At 35.2% G+C, this 22,140-nt stretch overlaps 1 protein-coding gene across 5 annotated transcripts in view; it reads left to right on the plus strand.

Annotated features, from left to right (window-relative positions):
• The first annotated feature begins 4,980 nt into the window (after positions 1-4,980).
• The window catches only part of LOC117331510 (uncharacterized protein C12orf56 homolog), a 47,269-nt gene continuing 30,109 nt past the window's right edge, over positions 4,981-22,140 (plus strand). For 3 of the 5 annotated variants that reach the window (XM_033890250.1, XM_033890249.1, XM_033890251.1), the window contains exons 1-3: positions 4,981-5,362; positions 17,716-18,839; positions 20,010-20,039. In XM_033890250.1, coding sequence (XP_033746141.1) covers positions 5,114-5,362; positions 17,716-18,839; positions 20,010-20,039 — 1,403 coding nt within the window. In that variant the 5' untranslated portion in view covers positions 4,981-5,113. The remainder of the gene's footprint in view (positions 5,363-17,715; positions 18,840-20,009; positions 20,040-22,140) is intronic. The other 2 variants (XM_033890252.1, XM_033890253.1) reach the window with 2 other exon arrangements.

The following is a 22,140-nucleotide window of genomic DNA, read 5'->3' on the forward strand; positions in this document are numbered from 1 at the left end:
ATGGCCGACAGGCAGCCATCTTGGATTTTGACAATTGAAGTTTGTTATCGCTATTTCTGAGAAAGTACTGAAGGGATCTTTCTCAAATTTCATATGTAGGTTCCCCTTGGTGCCTAGTTATGCATATTGCGATTTGAGACCAATCGGAAAACAACATGGCCGACAGGCAGCCATCTTGGATTTTGACAATTGAAGTTTGTTATCACTATTTCTGAGAATGTACTGAATGGATCTTTCTGAAATTTCATATGTAGGTTTCCCTTGGTGCCTAGTTATGCATTTTGCGTTTTGAGACCAATCTGAAAACAACATGGCCGACAGGCAGCCATCTTGGGATCTTTCTCAAATTTCATATGGAGGTTCCCCTTGGTGCCTCGTTATGCTTATTGCATTTTGAGATCAATTGGAAAACAATATGGCCGACAGACCGCCATCTTGGATTTTGACAATTGAAGTTTGTTTTCTCTATTTCTCAAAGTACTGAATGGATCTTTCTCAAATTTCATAAGTAGGTTCCCCTTGGTCCCCTGTATTGCATTTTTGGACCAGTCTGTCCTGAAAACAACCTGGCAAACAAACAGCCATTATCGTTAAATCTCAAATTTCTTATATAGCTAGTATTCCCTTGTTTGAAAAGTACTGGAGGGATGTCTAAATTTGCACAGATTAGTAAAATGAAGGGAAAAGTAGAGAAAAGATCAATCTGACATGGAACCTATGAAGATCATTCAATGGTGGGCGCCAAGATCCCTCTGGGATCTCTTGTTATCTATCTATAACACAATAGAAATGGATCAAAATAAATATGAATCTTTATTTTCACAGTAAATAATAGGCAATCATTGTCAAATATTTGCCCAAATGTTTGGGGAAATAAAAAAAAACAACTTAAATAGCAGTAATAAAAAAATCATCATTATTCATTAAAATCATTCAATGATAGCTCATGTACCCAAATTGATCTTCAAGGAAATCTGCATAATGGAACAATTAAAGATGGGAGAATTTTGGTCCCTCGCAACCTTATATTATGATATCATGTGATAATGATCGGTCAGACAGATGATGTGTTCTAGTAAAGATCCGTCAGAGGATTTCGACGCACGTGCTCAAGTGCATTTCAGTTTCACCTTCGATCACTCTTGGGGCTGCTATAAGGCGTTGCTGTCAGCCATCACTAGATACAGTTGAGTGGAGATGAGTAACTGACAGACTAAGACAAAGGTTTTATCAATAAGCATAGTATCATCGCAAAGTTTATATCCAATTCAAACGCTAAAGACATCCCTTAAACGTGTATTCCTGTTTAACTCCATCGCCAGGTCATTTCTGGTTATACAACTACATAATGTAGTTACACCAACTGTTGGTACCCACTGGATACGTTTACAGCCATAGTGAGTTGGGCGAGGACGAATGAAGAAATCGAGATCTTGTCTAAAATTGGTACCATGAAAATAAATGTAATTGTCTACTAATTGATTAGTTGACCCAGAGACATATATGTCTCTGGTTGACCATGCCACTTTTATGTGGTGAATAACTACTGCCAGTCCATGTATAATACAGATTTGTCAAACAAGTCAATAGGAGCTATTTCATCGAAGAATTAATGCACCATATGAGTATGGAGGTTAAAAACTTTTTGCTCATTGTATCTTCAAAACATAATTATCATAAATATAAAGATTTTTTTTTAGAATAAATACACTGGCTATGGCATAAGTATTTAATTATTTTTAGATAAGAGATTTTACTCTCATGCAATAGAATTTGTTACCTTGCAAGTTGGTCTGTTCGGCTTTGATTTGGAACTGTTTTAAAGTCCATATTGAATGATTCCTAATTTGAAACGCTAAAGCTGAAAAGCTCATCAAACCGTTTTTTTTCTAATTATTTTGACATCAATTATCACAATAACATGGTCCTAATATCTCTAATTGGTATTAGCCAGCAAATTTAATGAAAATATGAACTATGTGAATGTTAAACTTCAAATTTATTTCATGAAAACACACATTTTAATCTGATGATTTTTTTTCTGACAAAGTCATGATGTAATCCGATTAAAACTCGATCCTGAAACAAACATAATCTAGACTTCGCCGTTTCTTTACTGTTCGGGTATGCAATGATGTTTACACTGCTTGACATTGGACACATATGTAAAGTGATCTTACGTACATTAGTATTTCAAATAAGTACAGACAGTGCACATAAACAATGGATACAAATAAAATAAATTAGATACCAATACCCATATTTTAAGAAGTTAAATATAAACTCATTTTGACCTCGTTAAAAAATTATATTATTGTAAAGTTAAAATTTGATTGAAGCCATATTGAATGTTTGAATTCTCATTATTTTCCCAATCAAATACCCCAGTTGAAAAAATGGCAAATATGTGCTTATTTTACTGTTGGCATATGCATCATTACATTTCAAAGTAGGTTAAAAACATTATTTTCTTCTTAGTTTCTTCACATCTAGAAGACCTAAAAGGCATTTTCAGAAACGTTGATTTTGGTTGATCTTTTCCCTATTATAATGAAGATATCTATAGCTATCATTCCAAAAACCAATAAATTATGTTGTAACGATGTCCGCTTTTGTGCTATATTTTGAGTTAATTGACAGGACTATAGTGTGCATCTCTAAAGCGGAGGGGTAAAGGAAATATTGTACGGCAGTACATTTGTAAATATTGGGAATCAATTGTTAATCTCGTTAAGATAATCTATAAGCAAAGAAGATATGTACAGTATGTTGTGAAGGTGAAACCTTTTGATTTCATTTCCTGTTATTAATGGAGGGTGTGATTGCTTGAGACATAGGTCAGGTCCATAGAATTATCGGGACAATGTCCCTAACCCTTACTCGATTGCAAGCATCTTTATCAACTAAAATGGAGAAGAAACAAAGAACGCAAGAAACAAAATTTAGGAGAAAATAATTTTAATAGCGAGAGAGCTGAAACCAACGACATGTCCGAGGGCATTAAGCGTTTCCTTTTGACCGCATACGGACAATCAATGGCCACACCATGCATTCAAATTAATGGAGCTTGGTCTTTTCGCCAGTTAAGTATATCAGATAGAGCTTGGTCTTTACGCCAGGTAAGTATATCAGATGGAGCTTATTGGTCTTTACGACAGGTAAGTATATCAGATGGAGCTTATTGGTCTTTACGACTGGTAAGTATATCAGATGGAGCTTATTGCTCTTTTGGCCTGGTAAGTATACTTATTTTGTCTTTTCGTCAGGTAAGCTTTTCAGATAGAGCTTGGTCTTTACGCCAGCTATCAGATGGAGCTTATTGGTCTTTACGACAGGTAAGTATATCAGATGGAGCTTATTGGTCTTTACGACTGGTAAGTATATCAGATGGAGCTTATTGCTCTTTTTGCCTGGTAAGTATATTTATTTTGTCTTTTCGTCAGGTAAGCTTTTCAGATAGAGCTTGGTCTTTTCGCCTGATAAATATATCAGATGGAGCTTATTGGTCTTTTCGTCTGGTAAGTATATCAAATGATGTGCACTGTAAAAGATTTATTCGAAATGAACCGATTGCACTAAATCTACGTTCATATTAGTGTAGCTAGATATATTATTATACAACACTGTATAATAATCCAAATTAAGAGCCAAGTCTTCTTCTCTGTGAATGCGTTTCCCTAACAAAATGACAAAAGAATAATTCAGTTGTGAATACTCAGCGAGTTACATTATAATCATACACTCCATTTTGCCATTACGTACCTATACGTCGTCAGTTTGTGAAATAGGAAGCTATACACATCGTCGGGTCTATTGCGAAATACATTGATTTAAACAGTATCACATTTACGTATATTGTGAAATAACTCGAATAATAAATATAACTTTATTAGCTTTAACTTACAGCACCCTGATTTCTGGAATGTGGTTAGCCTAGCTTATTTTAAACATAATATGATACCAATTAAGGACTATGTTCGTGCAGCCATTGTCACAACAGATTAATACGTACATTGTACACAAAGTCGATTGTCTTACACCATCTACATCAAGACGTATAGTGTCAAACCATGAACATATGTATCAATCGGAAACTGAAAAGGTCACCACGTGTATGCACGGCTGAAAGTTTGACTTAAGCGGAAGCTGAAAGGGCACCATATAATCAGTGTTAAAGTCTTGCTAAAATCTTTGGAAAGCAATCTTCCTACAGTTGTGTGTAGTTTGTTTTCACTTCACCGTGATACTTTTTTTTTTTTTTTTTTTTTAATATTTTCCAAGTAAATTAAACAGAAAGTTCTATTTAATCTGAAACGTCGGAATTATTCTCCATCTTTATTAACATACATATATCAAAAGATGACGAAATGAAAAAAATGACAAAATGGAGAGAAAAATAATACTGTTTTGCTTTCGCAATGAACCGGCCTTTTATTACACGTCCTTCTGTATACTGGGAACTAAGGATGGTGATTACTGATGTACATACAGCGGTTCTCGTATGAGTGACTTCAGGTGGTATTTTGTTAGGGTATGGACTATATCTATAACATTTAATTGTCTCTTTTCAACAATTCTTACATTAGGGTCAAGTTCTTCAAAAAGTGATTAGGCTATAATCACAATAAAACAACAATTTTAAAATCCTGATAAAATCATTTCTGTAAAATAACTTGACAAAATTTAATGAAACTAGAGTCTATACCACTCACCAGTCTCTTCATACCTGCCTATTTTGAAGATTACACGTATACACACTCAGGTTTTGAAGTAAAGGAGTTTTTTTTTACTTATCAAGTGATTAAACTAATCACCTTTTTGAACAATGATAAAAGTATAAAGGACGGATAACATCTCAAAGAAATATTTAACTTGGAACGAGTTATTTCCCTTTTGAAATAGTTCTCCAGTGGCATTTGGTAAGAAGTAATGCACCTAACCTTTGACCCGAACTTCCTGCATACCAAATTAGCGGCAAGTGCTTGGCAGCGGTGTCAACGAATGGTGGAATGAGAGTGAAAATGTTGACAACTTACATGGACAGCATGTCTTATCACAAACCCCCTGCTTCGTGGATGTTCCGTTAAGTGAAATAACAGAACAAGGGGTATGAATGGCGCGAAGTGGATCCGAATCACTATTTAAAAAGAACACAAAATTAGAAAGTTATTTAAAGCGAAATCTCACAGACGAAGCTTTTGAGCGTGTACGAGCATACGAATCATGTATAGTTGTGTCCGAAAAGGAAAACAAGGCGTTCAAATATGTGATCCTGGGTGACGAATCCATTTACTTAACAGAAAACCCTCCTAAAAACCTCCAGGAAAGTGTACATTTGAAAGACATCGTCGCCGTGGAATTGGTAAGTCAAATGTCTTAACAAGACGGATTGTCATTAGATCTTGTTATAGCCCTGGGCGTTTACAGGTACAAACACATGTTGAAAGAGTCACATTGTTCTGTGATGTCTAGGGCATCCAGTAGACCCTTGAGAGTATGTTTTTGACTCTCCAAAATCATATTTGACTCTTGAGTTTGAAGGGACACGTCTATTTGACATGAGGTTTTGACCCTTCATATTTCTGAGAAAAGGTGCTTCAAAAATTGCTAAAAGTCAAGGGTCAACTGGATGCCCTGATGTCGGAGGATACGTCAGATATGGATTTATTTTTGTTTATAACCCAACAAGAAATATGTATTTTATGATAACACTTACTCAATCAGGTAATAGACTCTATAATGAGATCAATCTGTCAAATATTGTAGCTGTTTGGTCTGTTCTCATTCTCTTGAGCTTCTTCGGTGTATGAAAATACAATCATTTTGTATAAATTCCAATGGACTGTTTGGTGAACCTAATAATACATTGATGCATATATTTATGAACTTCCAGTTAATAGTAATACTCAATCAGTACCACCAGTAATCAAATTATTCTCTGTTTTATCAACTTGTGTAAAATACATGTACTGTAATTTCTTATGTTTGATTTTATTTGCACAGAAAATAAATGATTTGGGGCAGAAGATTGACAGAGTAAATTGTGATTAGATATAGTAATACTTCATTAGGATATATGGGTTTAATATATTATGATATAGTGAACTTTTATTTTCTTATATTTTTATTAGCCCATACACTAGAGCGGAAAAGAATAGCAGATTTTGGTAGTTGAATATTTGTTTGGTTTATTGAATTGTATTTGAATATTCAAGAGTTAATGTCAACTCTTACGAAAATGTAATTATTTCTGATTTACTGAACTGCGGATAGATGATTGAAAAGCTTTAGATAATTAACAGTGATATATATATATACAACTGAACAATGGACCAGAACGTTAACTACTAGTGTAACTCAGAAGCTCACTTTAATAATCGTAAAAACTTCTCCAAGTTTTCCTAATGATGACAACATGGCTGGCTACCTGAATGACGTACTTATGTTTGTCATTATTGTCAATGTCAAGGGAAGGAATATTTGCATTACAAGACCAAAAAATAATAAGTAAATTAACACTCACTACAGCTGGATCTGATTGGTAATACTCTACATTCATATATCACAATGTACTGACAAAATAACCTGAAATAAAATGACTGCGAACTGAAGTAATGTATCAATACCAAACACGACCTCCATAATAATGTATCAAAACCAAACATGACCTCCATAGTTATAATTTATCAATACCAAACATGACCTCCATAATAATGTATCAAACATGACCTCCATAGTAATGTTACAGTATCAAAACCAAACATGACCTCCATAATAATGTATCAAAACCAAACATGACCTCCATAATAATGTACGTATCAAACATGACCTCCATAGTAATGTATCAAACATGACCTCCATAGTAATGTATCAAACATGACCTCCATAATAATGTATCAAACATGACCTCCATAGTAATGTATCAAACATGACCTCCCTAATAATTTATCAAACATGACCTCCATAATAATGTATCAAACATGACCTTCATAATAATGTATCAAACATGACCTCCATAATAATGTATCAAACATGACCTCCATAGTAATATATCAAAACCAAACATGACCTCCATAGTAATGTATCAAACATGACCTTCATAATAATGTATCAAACATGACCTTCATAATAATGTATCAAACATGACCTCCATAGTAATGTATCAAAACCAAACATGACCTCAATAATAATGTATCAAACATGACCCTCATAGTAATGTATCAAACATGACCTCCATAATAATATATCAAACATGACCCTCATAGTAATGTATCAAACATGACCTCCATAATAATGTATCAAACATGACCTCCATAATAATGTATCAAACATGACCTCCATAATAATGTATCAAACATGACCTCCATAGTAATGTATCAAAACCAAACATGACCTTCATGCATAGTATAATGTATCAAACATGACCTCCATAGTAATGTATCAAACATGACCTTCATAGTAATGTATCAAACATGACCTCCCTAATAATTTATCAAACATGACCTCCGTAATAATGTATCAAACATGACCTTCATAATAATGTATCAAACATGACCTCCATAATAATGTATCAAACATGACCTCCATAGTAATGTATCAAAACCAAACATGACCTCCATAGTAATGTATCAAACATGACCTCCATAATAATGTATCAAACATGACCTCCATAGTAATGTATCAAACATGACCTCCATAATAATGTATCAAACATGACCTCCATTATAATGTATCAAACATGACCTCCATAATAATGTATCAAACATGACCTCCATAATAATGTATCAAACATGACCTCCATAATAATGTATATACCAAACACGACCTCCATGATAATGTATCAAACATGACCTCCATAATAATGTATCAAACATGACCTCCATAGTAATGTATCAAACATGACCTCCATAGTAATGTATCAAACATGACCTCCATAATAATGTATCAAACATGACCTCCATAATAATGTATCAAAACCAAACATGACCTCCATAGTAATGTATCAAACATGACCTTCATAATAATGTATCAAACATGACCTTCATAATAATGTATCAAACATGACCTCCATAGTAATGTATCAAAACCAAACATGACCTCAATAATAATGTATCAAACATGACCCTCATAGTAATGTATCAAACATGACCTCCATAATAATGTATCAAACATAACCCTCATAGTAATGTATCAAACATGACCTCCATAATAATGTATCAAACATGACCTCCATAATAATGTATCAAACATGACCTCCATAGTAATGTATCAAAACCAAACATGACCTCCATGCATAGTATAATGTATCAAACATGACCTCCATAGTAATGTATCAAACATGACCTCCATAGTAATGTATCAAACATGACCTTCATAGTAATGTATCAAACATGACCTCCCTAATAATTTATCAAACATGACCTCCGTAATAATGTATCAAACATGACCTTCATAATAATGTATCAAACATGACCTCCATAATAATGTATCAAAAATGACCTCCATAGTAATGTATCAAAACCAAACATGACCTCCATAGTAATGTATCAAACATGACCTCCATAATAATGTATCAAACATGACCTCCATAGTAATGTATCAAGCATGACCTTCATAATAATGTATCAAACATGACCTCCATAGTAATGTATCAAAACCAAACATGACCTCCATAATAATGTATCAAACATGACCCTCATAGTAATGTATCAAACATGACCTCCATAATAATGTATCAAACATGACCTCCATAGTAATGTATCAAACATGACCTCCATAATAATGTATCAAACATGACCTCCATAATAATGTATCAAACATGACCTCCATAGTAATGTATCAAAACCAAACATGACCTCCATGCATAGTATAATGTATCAAACATGACCTCCATAGTAATGTATCAAACATGACCTCCATAATTATGTATCAAACATGACCTCCATAATAATGTATCAAACATGACCTCCATAATAATGTATCAACTGACCCTCCATAGTAATGTATCAAACATGACCTATAGTAATGTATCAAACATGACCTCCATAGTTATGTATATACCAACATTGACCTCCATAGTAATGTATTCAAACGTGACACTCCATTAATAATGTACAAACATGACCTCCATAATACTTGTATCAAACATGACCTATAGTAATGTATCAAAGACATGACCTCCATAGTAATGTATCAAAACAGGGACCTCCATAATAATGTATCAAACATGACCTCCATAATAATGTATCAAACATGACCTCCATAATAATGTATCAAACATGACCTCCATAGTAATGTATCAAAACCAAACATGACCTCCATAGTATAATGTATCAAACATGACCTCCATAGTAATGTATCAAACATGACCTCCATAATAATGTATCAAACATGACCTCCATAATAATGTATCAAACATGACCTCCATAGTAATGTATCAAACATGACCTCCATAATAATGTATCAAACATGACCCCCATAGTAATGTATCAAACATGACCTTCATAATAATGTATCAAACATGACCTTCATAATAATGTATCAAAACCAAACATGACCTCCTTAGTAATGTATCAAAACCAAACATGACCTCCATAGTAATGTATCAAACATGACCTCCATAGTAATGTATCAAACATGACCTCCATAATAATGTATCAAACATGACCTCCATAGTAATGTATCGAACATGACCTCCATAATAATGTATCAAACATGACCTCCATAATAATGTATCAAACATGACCTCCATAATAATGTATCAAACATGACCTCCATAATAATGTATCAAACATGACCTCCATAATAATTTATCAAGCATGACCTCCATAATAATGTATCAAACATGACCTCCATAGTATTGTATCAAACATGACCTCCATAGTAATGTATCAAACATGACCTCCATAGTAATGTATATACCAAACATGACCTCCATAATAATGTATCAAACATGACCTCCATAATAATGTATCAAACATGACCTCCATAATAATGTATCAAACATGACCTCCATAGGAATGTATCAAACATGACCTCCATAATAATGTATCAAACATGACCTCCATAATAATGTATCAAACATGACCTCCATAGTAATGTATCAAAACCAAACATGACCTCCAAAGTAATGTATCAACACCAAACATAACATTTAACAAGCAAGAACTCTTTTTTGTTAGAGATGCATATCATTGGTCCTGGGGTACAGCCTTATACCTGTCACTATAGTCGATTGGGGGAATGATAAATACAGGTTTGGGTATCATGCAGACTGCTGCATTAATTATTTCAACATTACGGCCGATTAAAATGGAAACTGATTTGCCTTGTCATAATGGAAAACTGAACCTTGGCCTATTGACATATCTTGATCTGTGAATATATACCTTTGTAAACGGCTCGAACATTTGTGCTGTTATTGAGAGTCTCGGGTTAAGATTTGGGTAAATCTCAAGAAAAACAGGGGGAGTAGTGTAAAGTGAACAGGTCAGCGTGACTTGTACATAGTGTTAAATAGGGCCTCTGTCACTCAGCTGACGGACCATGCTTCTTTGGCTCAGGATGCAGAGCCGTGGCTTATAATATTGCGCCGTAGACTTGGGTCCGATTCTTGTCGGGGCACTCAGCAGATTTGTTTTTCCTCGTTCTTTCACACATTGAATCATTTTCAGAACATTTTAATTAATTGATGGACATATGCATATTTAACATAATGGCTGGCAAAACCTTATTGCTATACTTGTCTGATTCTTTTAAGTGTTGATCATATTGATGTACAACATAATAAATAAAAAAAATTGTTATGACCATCTTGGTGAGCCAACTAGACTAGAAGGAGTAGCAGCACCAAGTGAAAATTTGAATAGTAGTACTAGTCATACAGTTAGTAAAATTATACTCAAAGGTACTGGTGATGATAGTCTGTAAATATAACATCAAGCTACTTTTAGTTTACATTTAAAACCATTCTCATATAATAGTGTAGTGATAGTCTGTAAGAGGCCATCAGCTAGCCCACTATGTTCTATTACAGGTGAACTAATATTTAGACAGTGCCAATATACAGTTAATGGTAAACTGTCATAGCTAGACAGTTGTGAACCAAAAACTGGACATGGCTGTATTTAATTTCCCCTATACTATTAACTTGTCATATCCATATTTCACAAATTCTTATACACAGTAGTGCATGTAATATTGAATACTAGTTGTATATAATATACAGTGAAAAAAAACACACAGACCTGTACAAATATTAGCTCAATGTATATACCCCTTTTAGACTGACGGGTATTATGAATGGACAATAGTCTATTGAGAAGACTCAGGTGTATGATCAGATCAAAGCTTGTTACTAAAGGTAGACGTTAAACGTACTAACATTTTGGATATTAAGTCGGTAATATTAATAGCAGCGTTTCTATAAAAAAGATCAGGGGAGATAATCCACAAGGTTTAGTGTAGACTACCAGCTTATATGTCCTTTGACACATATTTGACAAAATCATTTAGTAAACAAATTTCATGATTTTGAAAATTTTCAAACTACCCTTACATTATGTACGTTTGCAAAATGGACCCTCCTTATAATTATAACTAATAATTCAAGGAAGGTATTTTGCACTGTCACTGAAAATTAATTAATTTCAAGAACTTGCAAATAATTTCAGACTTTTTTTCATAGGCTTAATAATTATGGCATGAATAGATCAAAATCAAAGTTTGCCAGATTTGTTTTGCAGTGTATATATAAATACTAACTCTACAGTCACTAATTAGTGTCCTATATGTTAATAGCACATATATGCTTGTAAAAGGCATTATCATGTGTTGATATTTTTAGACATCGAATATGGTCATGATTACAAACAAGTAAACCTAATGTTTAAATGTTACACTTTAACAGTTAGTCTAGATCTAGATTCTAGTTACATTTTACACAATGTTGCCTTTTTCTTCTAGAACTAAGTAATGGATATAATACCAGAGTACCTATTATTCGCTGGTCATTCCGGCAAATTTATTTGTATTAGTTTAATTTGAAAACGTGTGGTGATGGGAATAAACTGTTTATGATAATGGTATTGAATGGAAATCTTGTTTAACAGAATTCATTCAAAATATGCTGTTACATTTCAAATCTCAATACAGTAAAGTTAATAGGTAATCTGAATGCCTTGGAATTTAAAGCTTGCGTTGCATAGGTAAAATTGTCTCAAGATTTCCCCACCGTTTTGTACATCATGTGAAAAGAAATAGAACATTTGTACAGTATCAGGAATATCATCTTAACAATGAAATCTAGATGAAAGTAACGATATCCTATACATTTAAATCATGAACTTTATGCTATTTTGTATTAATAGAAAATATTAAAATAAAAACAATAAACAGTGCATACATGTATATCCTAATAGAAACAGTTAACAGTGGACAAATGTTAATAATATTTGGTGATTCTCTTGTTTATTTTTTTTTTTTAATTATCATAATAATATTTCATACTTCATTCTTATTAGTTTGTATGGAGTAAATTTCAGGTATGTGGAAATAAACCATACATAATGACAGCTTAATTAACATTGCCTATAATTAGAACTCGTTCTTTATGAGAATGATAGAAATACTCTAATTTCTGTGGATGTACATTCGGGCCATCAATGCAATGTTATTAAGAGAAAAGTCAATAGTAACATTTTATTTATTAACACTGACAATAGATATTGAAGGCTTGGGTTATCCTTCCATTGGTTTTAATTGATATTGAACTTTTTTCAGGTTAAATAAAAATTGATTAAGTCTTTAGTATAGCTTATACGAAGTGTGTAAGGATGTACCAGTGTATGTTATGTGTATAGTTATATATAGTCTATATATATATAGCTATACAGCAGGGACTTCAAAGACACTCAGTCACACTAGGAACCTAACAAATGTAAATAGTGATGTTGGAGTTATGGTATGATTTGTGTAAAAGCCACAACAACCTTTGGTGTCCGGGTTCTTAAAAAGATCAATTGGTTGATTTTCTGTGTATGTACATGTACAGTGCTGTATTAAATGCCAGCATTCAATAGAGTATCCCTCATGGAAATGACAACGTATAAGCCATTTGACATTTCCTGTGTGCTTATATACTGATTCAAGAATCTTGAATTGAATTGCACAAGGTTTGGTTTCTGGTCATGAGTGTCTCCCATTATAACATACTACACATGTTAAATGTGATTTTATTCCTATGATATGTATATATTGGGATCAATATTCTCAAGTTTAATTTCTGAAAAATATGTCACAAATGTTAGGAAGCCCTTCATTCTGTCAGTAAAGGGACACTTAGGACAGACAGAGAAAACATTAGGAAGCCCCTCATCCTGTCAGTAAAGGGACACTTAGGACAGATAGAGGTAACATTAGGAAGCCCCTCATCCTTTCAGTAAAGGGACACTTAGGACAGATAGAGGTAACATTAGGAAGCCCCTCATCCTGTCAGTAAATGGACACTAAGGACAGACAGAGGTAACATTAGGAAGCCCCTCATCCTGTCAGTAAAGGGACACTTAGGACAGATAGAGGTAACATTAGGAAGCCCCTCATCCTGTCAGTAAAGGGACACTTAGGATAGATAGAGGTAACATTAGGACGGCCCCTCATCCTGTCAGTAAATGGACACTTAGGACAGACAGAGGTAACATTAGGAAGTCTCCTCATCCTGTCAGTAAAGGGACACTTAGGACAGATAGAGGTAACATTAGGAAGCCCCTCATCCTGTCAGTAAATGGACACTTAGGACAGACAGAGGAAACATTAGGAAGTCTCCTCATCCTGTCAGTAAAGGGACACTTAGGACAGACAGAGGTAACATTAGGAAGTCTCCTTATCCTGTCAGTAAAGGGACACTTAGGACAGATAGAGGTAACATTAGGAAGTCTCCTTATCCTGTCAGTAAAGGGACACTTAGGACAGATAGAGGTAACATTAGGAAGTCTCCTCATCCTGTCAGTAAAGGGACACTTAGGACAGACAGAGGTAACATTAGGACGCCCCTCATCCTGTCAGTAAAGGGACACTTAGGACAGATAGAGGTAACATTAGGAAGCCCCTCATCCTGTCAGTAAATGGACACTTAGGACAGACAGAGGAAACATTAGGAAGTCTCCTCATCCTGTCAGTAAAGGGACACTTAGGACAGACAGAGGAAACATTAGGAAGCCCCTTATCCTGTCAGTAAAGGGACACTTAGGACAGACAGAGGTAACATTAGGAAGTCTCCTTATCCTGTCAGTAAAGGGACACTTAGGACAGATAGAGGTAACATTAGGAAGTCTCCTTATCCTGTCAGTAAATGGACACTTAGGACAGATAGAGGTAACATTAGGAAGTCTCCTCATCCTGTCAGTAAAGGGACACTTAGGACAGATAGAGGTAACATTAGGAAGTCTCCTCATCCTGTCAGTAAAGGGACACTTAGGACAGATAGAGGAAACATTAGGAAGCCCCTCATCCTGTCAGTAAAGGGACACTAAGGACAGATAGAGGAAACATTAGGACGCCCCTCATCCTGTCAGTAAAGGGACACTAAGGACAGATAGAGGTAACATTAGGAAGCTCCTCATCCTGTCAGTAAATGGACACTTAGGACAGACAGAGGAAACATTAGGAAGTCTCCTCATCCTGTCAGTAAAGGGACACTTAGGACAGACAGAGGAAACATTAGGAAGCCCCTTATCCTGTCAGTAAAGGGACACTTAGGACAGATAGAGGAAACATTAGGAAGTTTCCTCATCCTGTCAGTAAAGGGACACTTAGGACAGATAGAGGTAACATTAGGAAGTCTCCTTATCCTGTCAGTAAATGGACACGAAGGACAGATAGAGGTAACATTAGGAAGCCCCTCATCCTGTCAGTAAATGGACACTTAGGACAGATAGAGGAAACATTAGGAAGTCTCCTCATCCTGTCAGTAAAGGGACACTAAGGACAGATAGAGGTAACATTAGGAAGCCCCTCATCCTGTCAGTAAAGGGACACTTAGGACAGACAGAGGAAACATTAGGAAGCCCCTTATCCTGTCAGTAAAGGGACACTTAGGACAGACAGAGGAAACATTAGGAAGCCCCTTATCCTGTCAGTAAAGGGACACTTAGGACAGACAGAGGTAACATTAGGAAGCCCCTCATCCTGTCAGTAAAGGGACACTTAGGACAGATAGAGGAAACATTAGGAAGTCTCCTCATTCTGTCAGTAAAGGGACACTTAGGACAGACAGAGGAAACATTAGGAAGTCTCCTTATCCTGTCAGTAAAGGGACACTTAGGACAGACAGAGGAATTAAGGGGCCTCCCTGTCCTGTCAGTAAACGAAAAGTTAGGACTTATATGATATGACAGCACTATAGGTTTAAAATACACCACCGATAATTACCAGCTAATTATAACATATGTATATATCATTCTGTCAGTAAATAATTGATGTGATCATTTATAGGGATGTTTTGAAATCGTACATCTGTAAATAAAATATGATATATATGATGCCGAATCTTCTGTACTCTCATAATCAGTACACTCATATTTAACTATCTATAAAATAATCCTGTAGACTAAAATACATTTATTTGTAATAACGTGTTTTTGAGTATTTTCATTGATATGTGGATTATAACTTTGTATTTTGTATAGGATTATATAGACTGAGGACGGATGTTAGAGGTGATGTACATTGTATAGGATTATATAGACTGAGGGACAGACGTTAGAGGTGATGTACTGTATAGGATTATATAGACTGAGGGACAGACGTTAGAGGTGATGTACATTGTATAGGATTATATAGACTGAGGGACAGACGTTAGAGGTGATGTACATTGTATAGGATTATATAGACTGAGGGACAGACGTTAGAGGTGATTTACATTGTATAGGATTATATAGACTGAGGGACAGACGTTAGAGGTGATGTACTGTATAGGATTATATAGACTGAGGGACAGACGTTAGAGGTGATGTACATTGTATAGGATTATATAGACTGAGGGACAGACGTTAGAGGTGATTTACATTGTATAGGATTATATAGACTGAGGGACAGACGTTAGAGGTGATGTACTGTATAGGATTATATAGACTGAGGGACAGACGTTAGAGGTGATGTACTGTATAGGATTATATAGACTGAGGGACAGACGTTAGATGTGATGTACATTGTATAGGATTATATAGACTGAGGACAGACGTTAGAGGTGATGTACATTGTATAGGATTATATAGACTGAGGGACAGACGTTAGAGGTGATGTACATTGTATAGGATTATATAGACTGAGGGACAGACGTTAGAGGTGATTTACATTGTATAGGATTATATAGACTGAGGGACAGACGTTAGAGTTGATGTACTGTATAGGATTATATAGACTGAGGGACAGACGTTAGAGGTGATGTACATTGTATAGGATTATATAGACTGAGGACGGACGTTAGAGGTGATGTACATTGTATAGGATTATATAGACTGAGGGACAGACGTTAGAGGTGATGTACATTGTATAGGATTATATAGACTGAGGGACAGACGTTAGAGGTGATGTACATTGTATAGGATTATATAGACTGAGGGACAGACGTTAGAGGTGATGTACATTGTATAGGATTATATAGACTGAGGACAGATGTTAGAGGTGATGTACATTGTATAGGATTATATAGACTGAGGACAGACGTTAGAGGTGATGTACATTGTATAGGATTATATAGACTGAGGGACAGACGTTAGAGGTGATGTACATTGTATAGGATTATATAGACTGAGGGACAGCTACTAATGCACCATGATTAAATTTGTGGTAAAAAATTCCAAGATGTTTCATTGTTTTTTTGTCATCATGGAGATCATATGTATGCACACAGCTATATACTTATATGTACTACCTGTTGTTAGGGAAGCCAGCATTAGTGTTTTTATGTAACCATGGTACTGTGTACAACATCACCTCAGTAAATGGCAGACATATAGCATGTCCAGGCGATGATGTGATGATGCCATTTTTCGGTATTGATCAACATTACCCATAAATAGACAGTTGATATGCTGTAATTAAATGTCTAGTGCTATCTGTGTTCATACAAGACTAAACCAGGATGTAAACAAATTAATCTAAAAGGCTTTGTCTATATATAGCTACAACTTGCTAAAGCCTGGCATTACGGGGTTGAATACGTATATAAAATTAAATGACTTTACATTACAGGATTATGTTTCTGTGGGTTTATTTACATGCACAAATATTTGTTAATGTTTTGACTCCAATACATTTAAATTACCAGACTACAAAGTTCATTATCTGTGTTATATGGTTACACTAGTGGTACTATAAATGCCTTTCCTGGAATGTATACTATAGGATATATAAAAAGACAAAATTCTTCCTTTCTAGCAGATTGAATTTATTATTCTCAGCACTTTATCACTAGCCCTCCACCTCTGGGTTGCGAGTTTGAAACCTACGTGGGGCAGTTGCCAGGTACTGACCGTAGGTTGGTTGTTTTTCTACGGGTACTCTGGCTTTCCTCCACCTCCAAAACCTGACACATCCTTAAATGACCCTGTTTGTTAATAGGACGTTAAACAAAACCAAACCAAACCAAACCTTTCTAGCAGACTAAATTTATTATTGTTCTTTTGAAATAATTACATTTTTCCTCCATTTCCACAGGTTAATGATTTCCCAGAATTCCTCAGTGGAGAAGAAAGAGAAAATACTCAACATTTGGCTGTAACATTCTGGACAACAGAGAGTGGTAAAAGGAGATCTCTGAGAAAGGGACGCAAATCTCCGCGCTTAGGTTCTGTATCTGATCTCCATGGCGATCGGTCAAATGCATCAACACCCCTTGGGTATATTTCCTCTCAGGAAAGTACGAACTGGTCAGAAGATTATGGCTATGCAACTCAGAGCATGTCTAGTTTGCAAATCAGTCGCCCTGACAGTCGTGGGTCCATTGGATCAAACGGCAAACCAAGTGGTATCAAGAAGAAAAAGAATCGTCTAGTGCTAGGTGACAGTTCAGATGAAACACTTTTGAAATCTCTGAAGGAGGAGATGGAGGAGGAAGGTTTAGAAGACATTGAGGAGAATGATGGCCTATCCAACTCCTTCTCCTCCTCCCTACAACGGACTTCATCCTATAAAAAACGAGAGTTACCCGACCCTGCCAGTTCCAAAAGTGTATTTACAAATAAGGATAGTGACCAGTCTAGTCAAAGAGGAGTCAATGGAGAAAATTTAAGTTTGTCTGGGTCAGTACGATCTAATCGTCCCCTCCCACAGATGGCCCCCAAAAATAACGCCTTTGAAAGTTTTAAATCCCCTACCTCCCAAACTATAGTTAACGACACAAGTGAAGAAAAATCAGCCGTCAACATAGGTGTAGACCATAGTAATGATCCCAGGGTTATTGGCACTGTGGAAGTTGATGATGAAAAACCAACATTCTGTTGCTCAAAACTTAACTGCTTCAAAAACACAAAAAATCAAATTTTCCCATTTTGTAGTAAAAAAGATGCAATACTTGAAGATAGTGTGAAAAGTGCTAATATGTTAGATAGCAAAGAATCTTCATACCCTGAAAAAGAAAAAAATCCTCTTCCTGATATTACACTGGATACTAGTTCGCAGGAAATATCTGCTTTAGGGTCAAAGGGTCAAAGGGGTTCTGTTCCATCCTTGCATGAAGCCACCCGTTCTCGCCGTTCCTCTATCACCAGTAACCTGCGACCTCCGTCGCGGTCCGGTACACCTGCACTGGAAAGTGAACCAACCTTTACTAGAAGTGTCAGGTAGGTGGTCAATTTCACACTTGCCACTCATGGGGATTGGTTTGCTCTCTGTCGACATTGTTCTTGATCACTTTGATCAGGATCAATGAAACTCTTGTTCACCTCTTATCACACCATTGTAGACTACCCATGGCCAGTGAATCAAGGAAATGATTGCTCCTCTGATATCATTGCCGTTGTTCATTTAAGTATACAGCTGTGTTAATATGCAAAACAAATTAAAATTTCTAAGCACATACATATTTACATATATTTTGAGAATGTGGTATGATAAATTGTTACGCTACAGTTTTCTTTTCCAAATTAAGCAGATTGTAAATATGATTAATACATACGGTATTTAAACATAATTATATTCTTGTTGTTGTCTGAATTTTCTTACTTAAGTTTATAGTGACACTGTTTATAGATAATGACTTTGGAATTGGATAAAATTAAGCAATTTATCTGGATCTGAATCACTTTTGCTTATGAACTTTCTAAGCTGCAGTAAGGTCGCCAGATAGCTAGATAAGGCAGTGAGAATGATTATAATGTTTGCTGTAACATATAGATGATTCAGTGATCAGACTTGATTAATTATAGACAATTAATACACTTCTAATGATTGATAATACACTCAAAGCTGTAATTGTAGTCGTACTATTTAGGCTGGTAATTATGTAATAACAGGTCTAGAAAGTCTCAAAAATATAGGATTACCATACTATAGGATTATATTGATGATACATGCAATGTGGTGGCTGTATGTGTGTAATTAGTTATACCATGCAGTAGAGACGTGACAAAGTCACTTAGAGTTTTGGTTTTGCATACTTAACATTTCTGTATACTTCAGTGAATGAGGAAATTAAAAGATAGTCATGTACTGCATGTTACAAAAAAGATATTGACTTATGACTATATACATATAACCACCTATATACATTGCATGAATACACAGTTGAATGAATCACATATCACAACAGACATTAGAATGTTGTAGCTGAAGTATTGCTGTTTAGAGTTACAATGTAAATTGTGTAATAGGTTTGGTAAGGTTGTAATTGTTCCACCTGTGTCAGTATTGAGATTCTGTTTATAAGATTTATTTACAGTATAATTAAATTAGTACTTTATGATTAGACTGTAACATTTTGTATTTAATTTGATTTTGTTATTGTTTCCCAGGCTTTTTCATCGTGATCCGACATTTCTTGGGTATATAGTTGATCTCTATAATTTCATATCTTAGTCTTTTGTTGACATATAGCCCTTTTTTTCCGCTTTATTGTTATATATTGAGGTTGTCGGTATCTTTTTTCGCTCGTGACCTTGAACTGTCGTACAGTAGAAGCACTGTATCAATACATGTAGTCTTACTAGATTAGAAATATGTCAATTTCTGTAATAGATTCAGAGATAGTTTACTGCTTTCCTGTCCCCCTCCTCAATCTAACACATTAAAATCATTCAGTTGTTGATCAAAACTCTAAACATAAATATATGAAATGATGTGTATGTTTTTTCCCTATAACAATTATAATTCATTTTTGAAGTTTTGAGCTCAAACTTCGAGGAAAAGTTTCATACATAACCTTGTCTGATAATTATAGCACATTACTGGAATTTATTTAAAAAAAAAAGAAGATGTTTGTATAGAAACCCAATTTAGATTACAGAAAAGGGACTTAAATCTAAAGTGTGACGTATACCTGTGTCACCGGTAAATCTAAAGTGTGACGTATACATGTGTCACCGGTAAATCTAAAGTGTGACGTATACATGTGTCACCGGTAAATCTAAAGTGTGACATATACATGTGTCACCGGTAAATCTAAAGTGGACTATACCTGTGTCACCGGTAAATCTAAAATGTGACATATACATGTGTCACCGGTAAATCTAAAGTGGACTATACCTGTGTCACCGGTAAATCTAAAGTGTGACGTATACATGTGTCACCGGTAAATCTAAAGTGTGACGTATACCTGTGTCACCGGTAAATCTAAAGTGGACTATACCTGTGTCACCGGTAAATCTAAAGTGTGACGTATACATGTGTCACCGGTAAATCTAAAGTGTGACGTATACCTGTGTCACCGGTAAATCTAAAGTGGACTATACCTGTGTCACAGGTAAATCTAAAGTGTGACGTATACATGTGTCACCGGTAAATCTAAAGTGTGACGTATACATGTGTCACAGGTAAATCTAAAGTGTGACGTATATCAGAATTATCTGTGTCACAGGTACGTCTAAAGTGTGACTTATACCTGTGTCACCGGTAAATCTGAAGTGTGACGTATATCTGTGTCACAGGTATGTCTAAAGTGTGACATATACCTGTGACACTCGTACATCTAAAGTGGTATACCTGTGTCACCGGTAAATCTAAAGTGTGACGTATATCTGTGTCACCGGTAAATCTAAAGTGTGACGTATACCTGTGACACTCGTACATCTAATGTGTGACTTATCAGTATACATGTATCACAGGTATACCTGTGACACTCGTACATCTAATGTGTGACTTATCAGTATACATGTATCACAGGTAAATTTTAAGTGTGACATAAACATGTGTCGCTGGTACATCTTAAATGAGATGTATACAAAAAGTACACGTAGGAAGAATTATTACGATCAGTATGCCGTGCATTGGTGCAATAACGATTGATTACCTGAACTTAAGCATGGGCAGGTCTATTACAATAGATGTCGTAAAATTGATAGAAAGTCAGATATTATAATAACTGTTATGGTCAGGAGTTAACATATCATCATTCACTCTATTGATGTTGTCATGTTAGTCTTGCTAGCTTGTAATCAGTGTTAATATAACCATGTTTATCTGACTGTAACATTAACACATACTCATTACTGATCGAATGTAAAACCCCACAGTAAACTTTACTCCCTGTTTCTGTAGTAACCTGATAGTTTGTGCGGTAATGACATATTTTCACGTTAGTCTGAATCCCTGGTACAACCTGTTAACCCATTATCAGCTGTCTACTACAGGGTTTCACACCTGTACGCTCTCCTCATCACTTATTGATTTCTTTTCACCTGACTTCCATCATCATCACCCACAGTGCCAGTCAACCCAAGTTCATTCTTGTTGATGTTGTATTGATCAGGATTCCAAACTTGTAATTAGATTTAATTCAATAATTAATAATTTCTCACATAATAGCTTAATTAACTGTTGTCCAGGCCATTACTTTGGACAATTTGCTGGGGACATCTTTTGATATTGTCTTGACCTGCTTCTCGCTAATTCATAGAGTACTGTGAAGATTTCTCATTTCATTTGATT

Source organism: Pecten maximus, chromosome 7 (genome assembly GCF_902652985.1).
Source record: "Pecten maximus chromosome 7, xPecMax1.1, whole genome shotgun sequence".
In the NCBI taxonomy this organism is placed as follows: domain Eukaryota; kingdom Metazoa; phylum Mollusca; class Bivalvia; order Pectinida; family Pectinidae; genus Pecten; species Pecten maximus.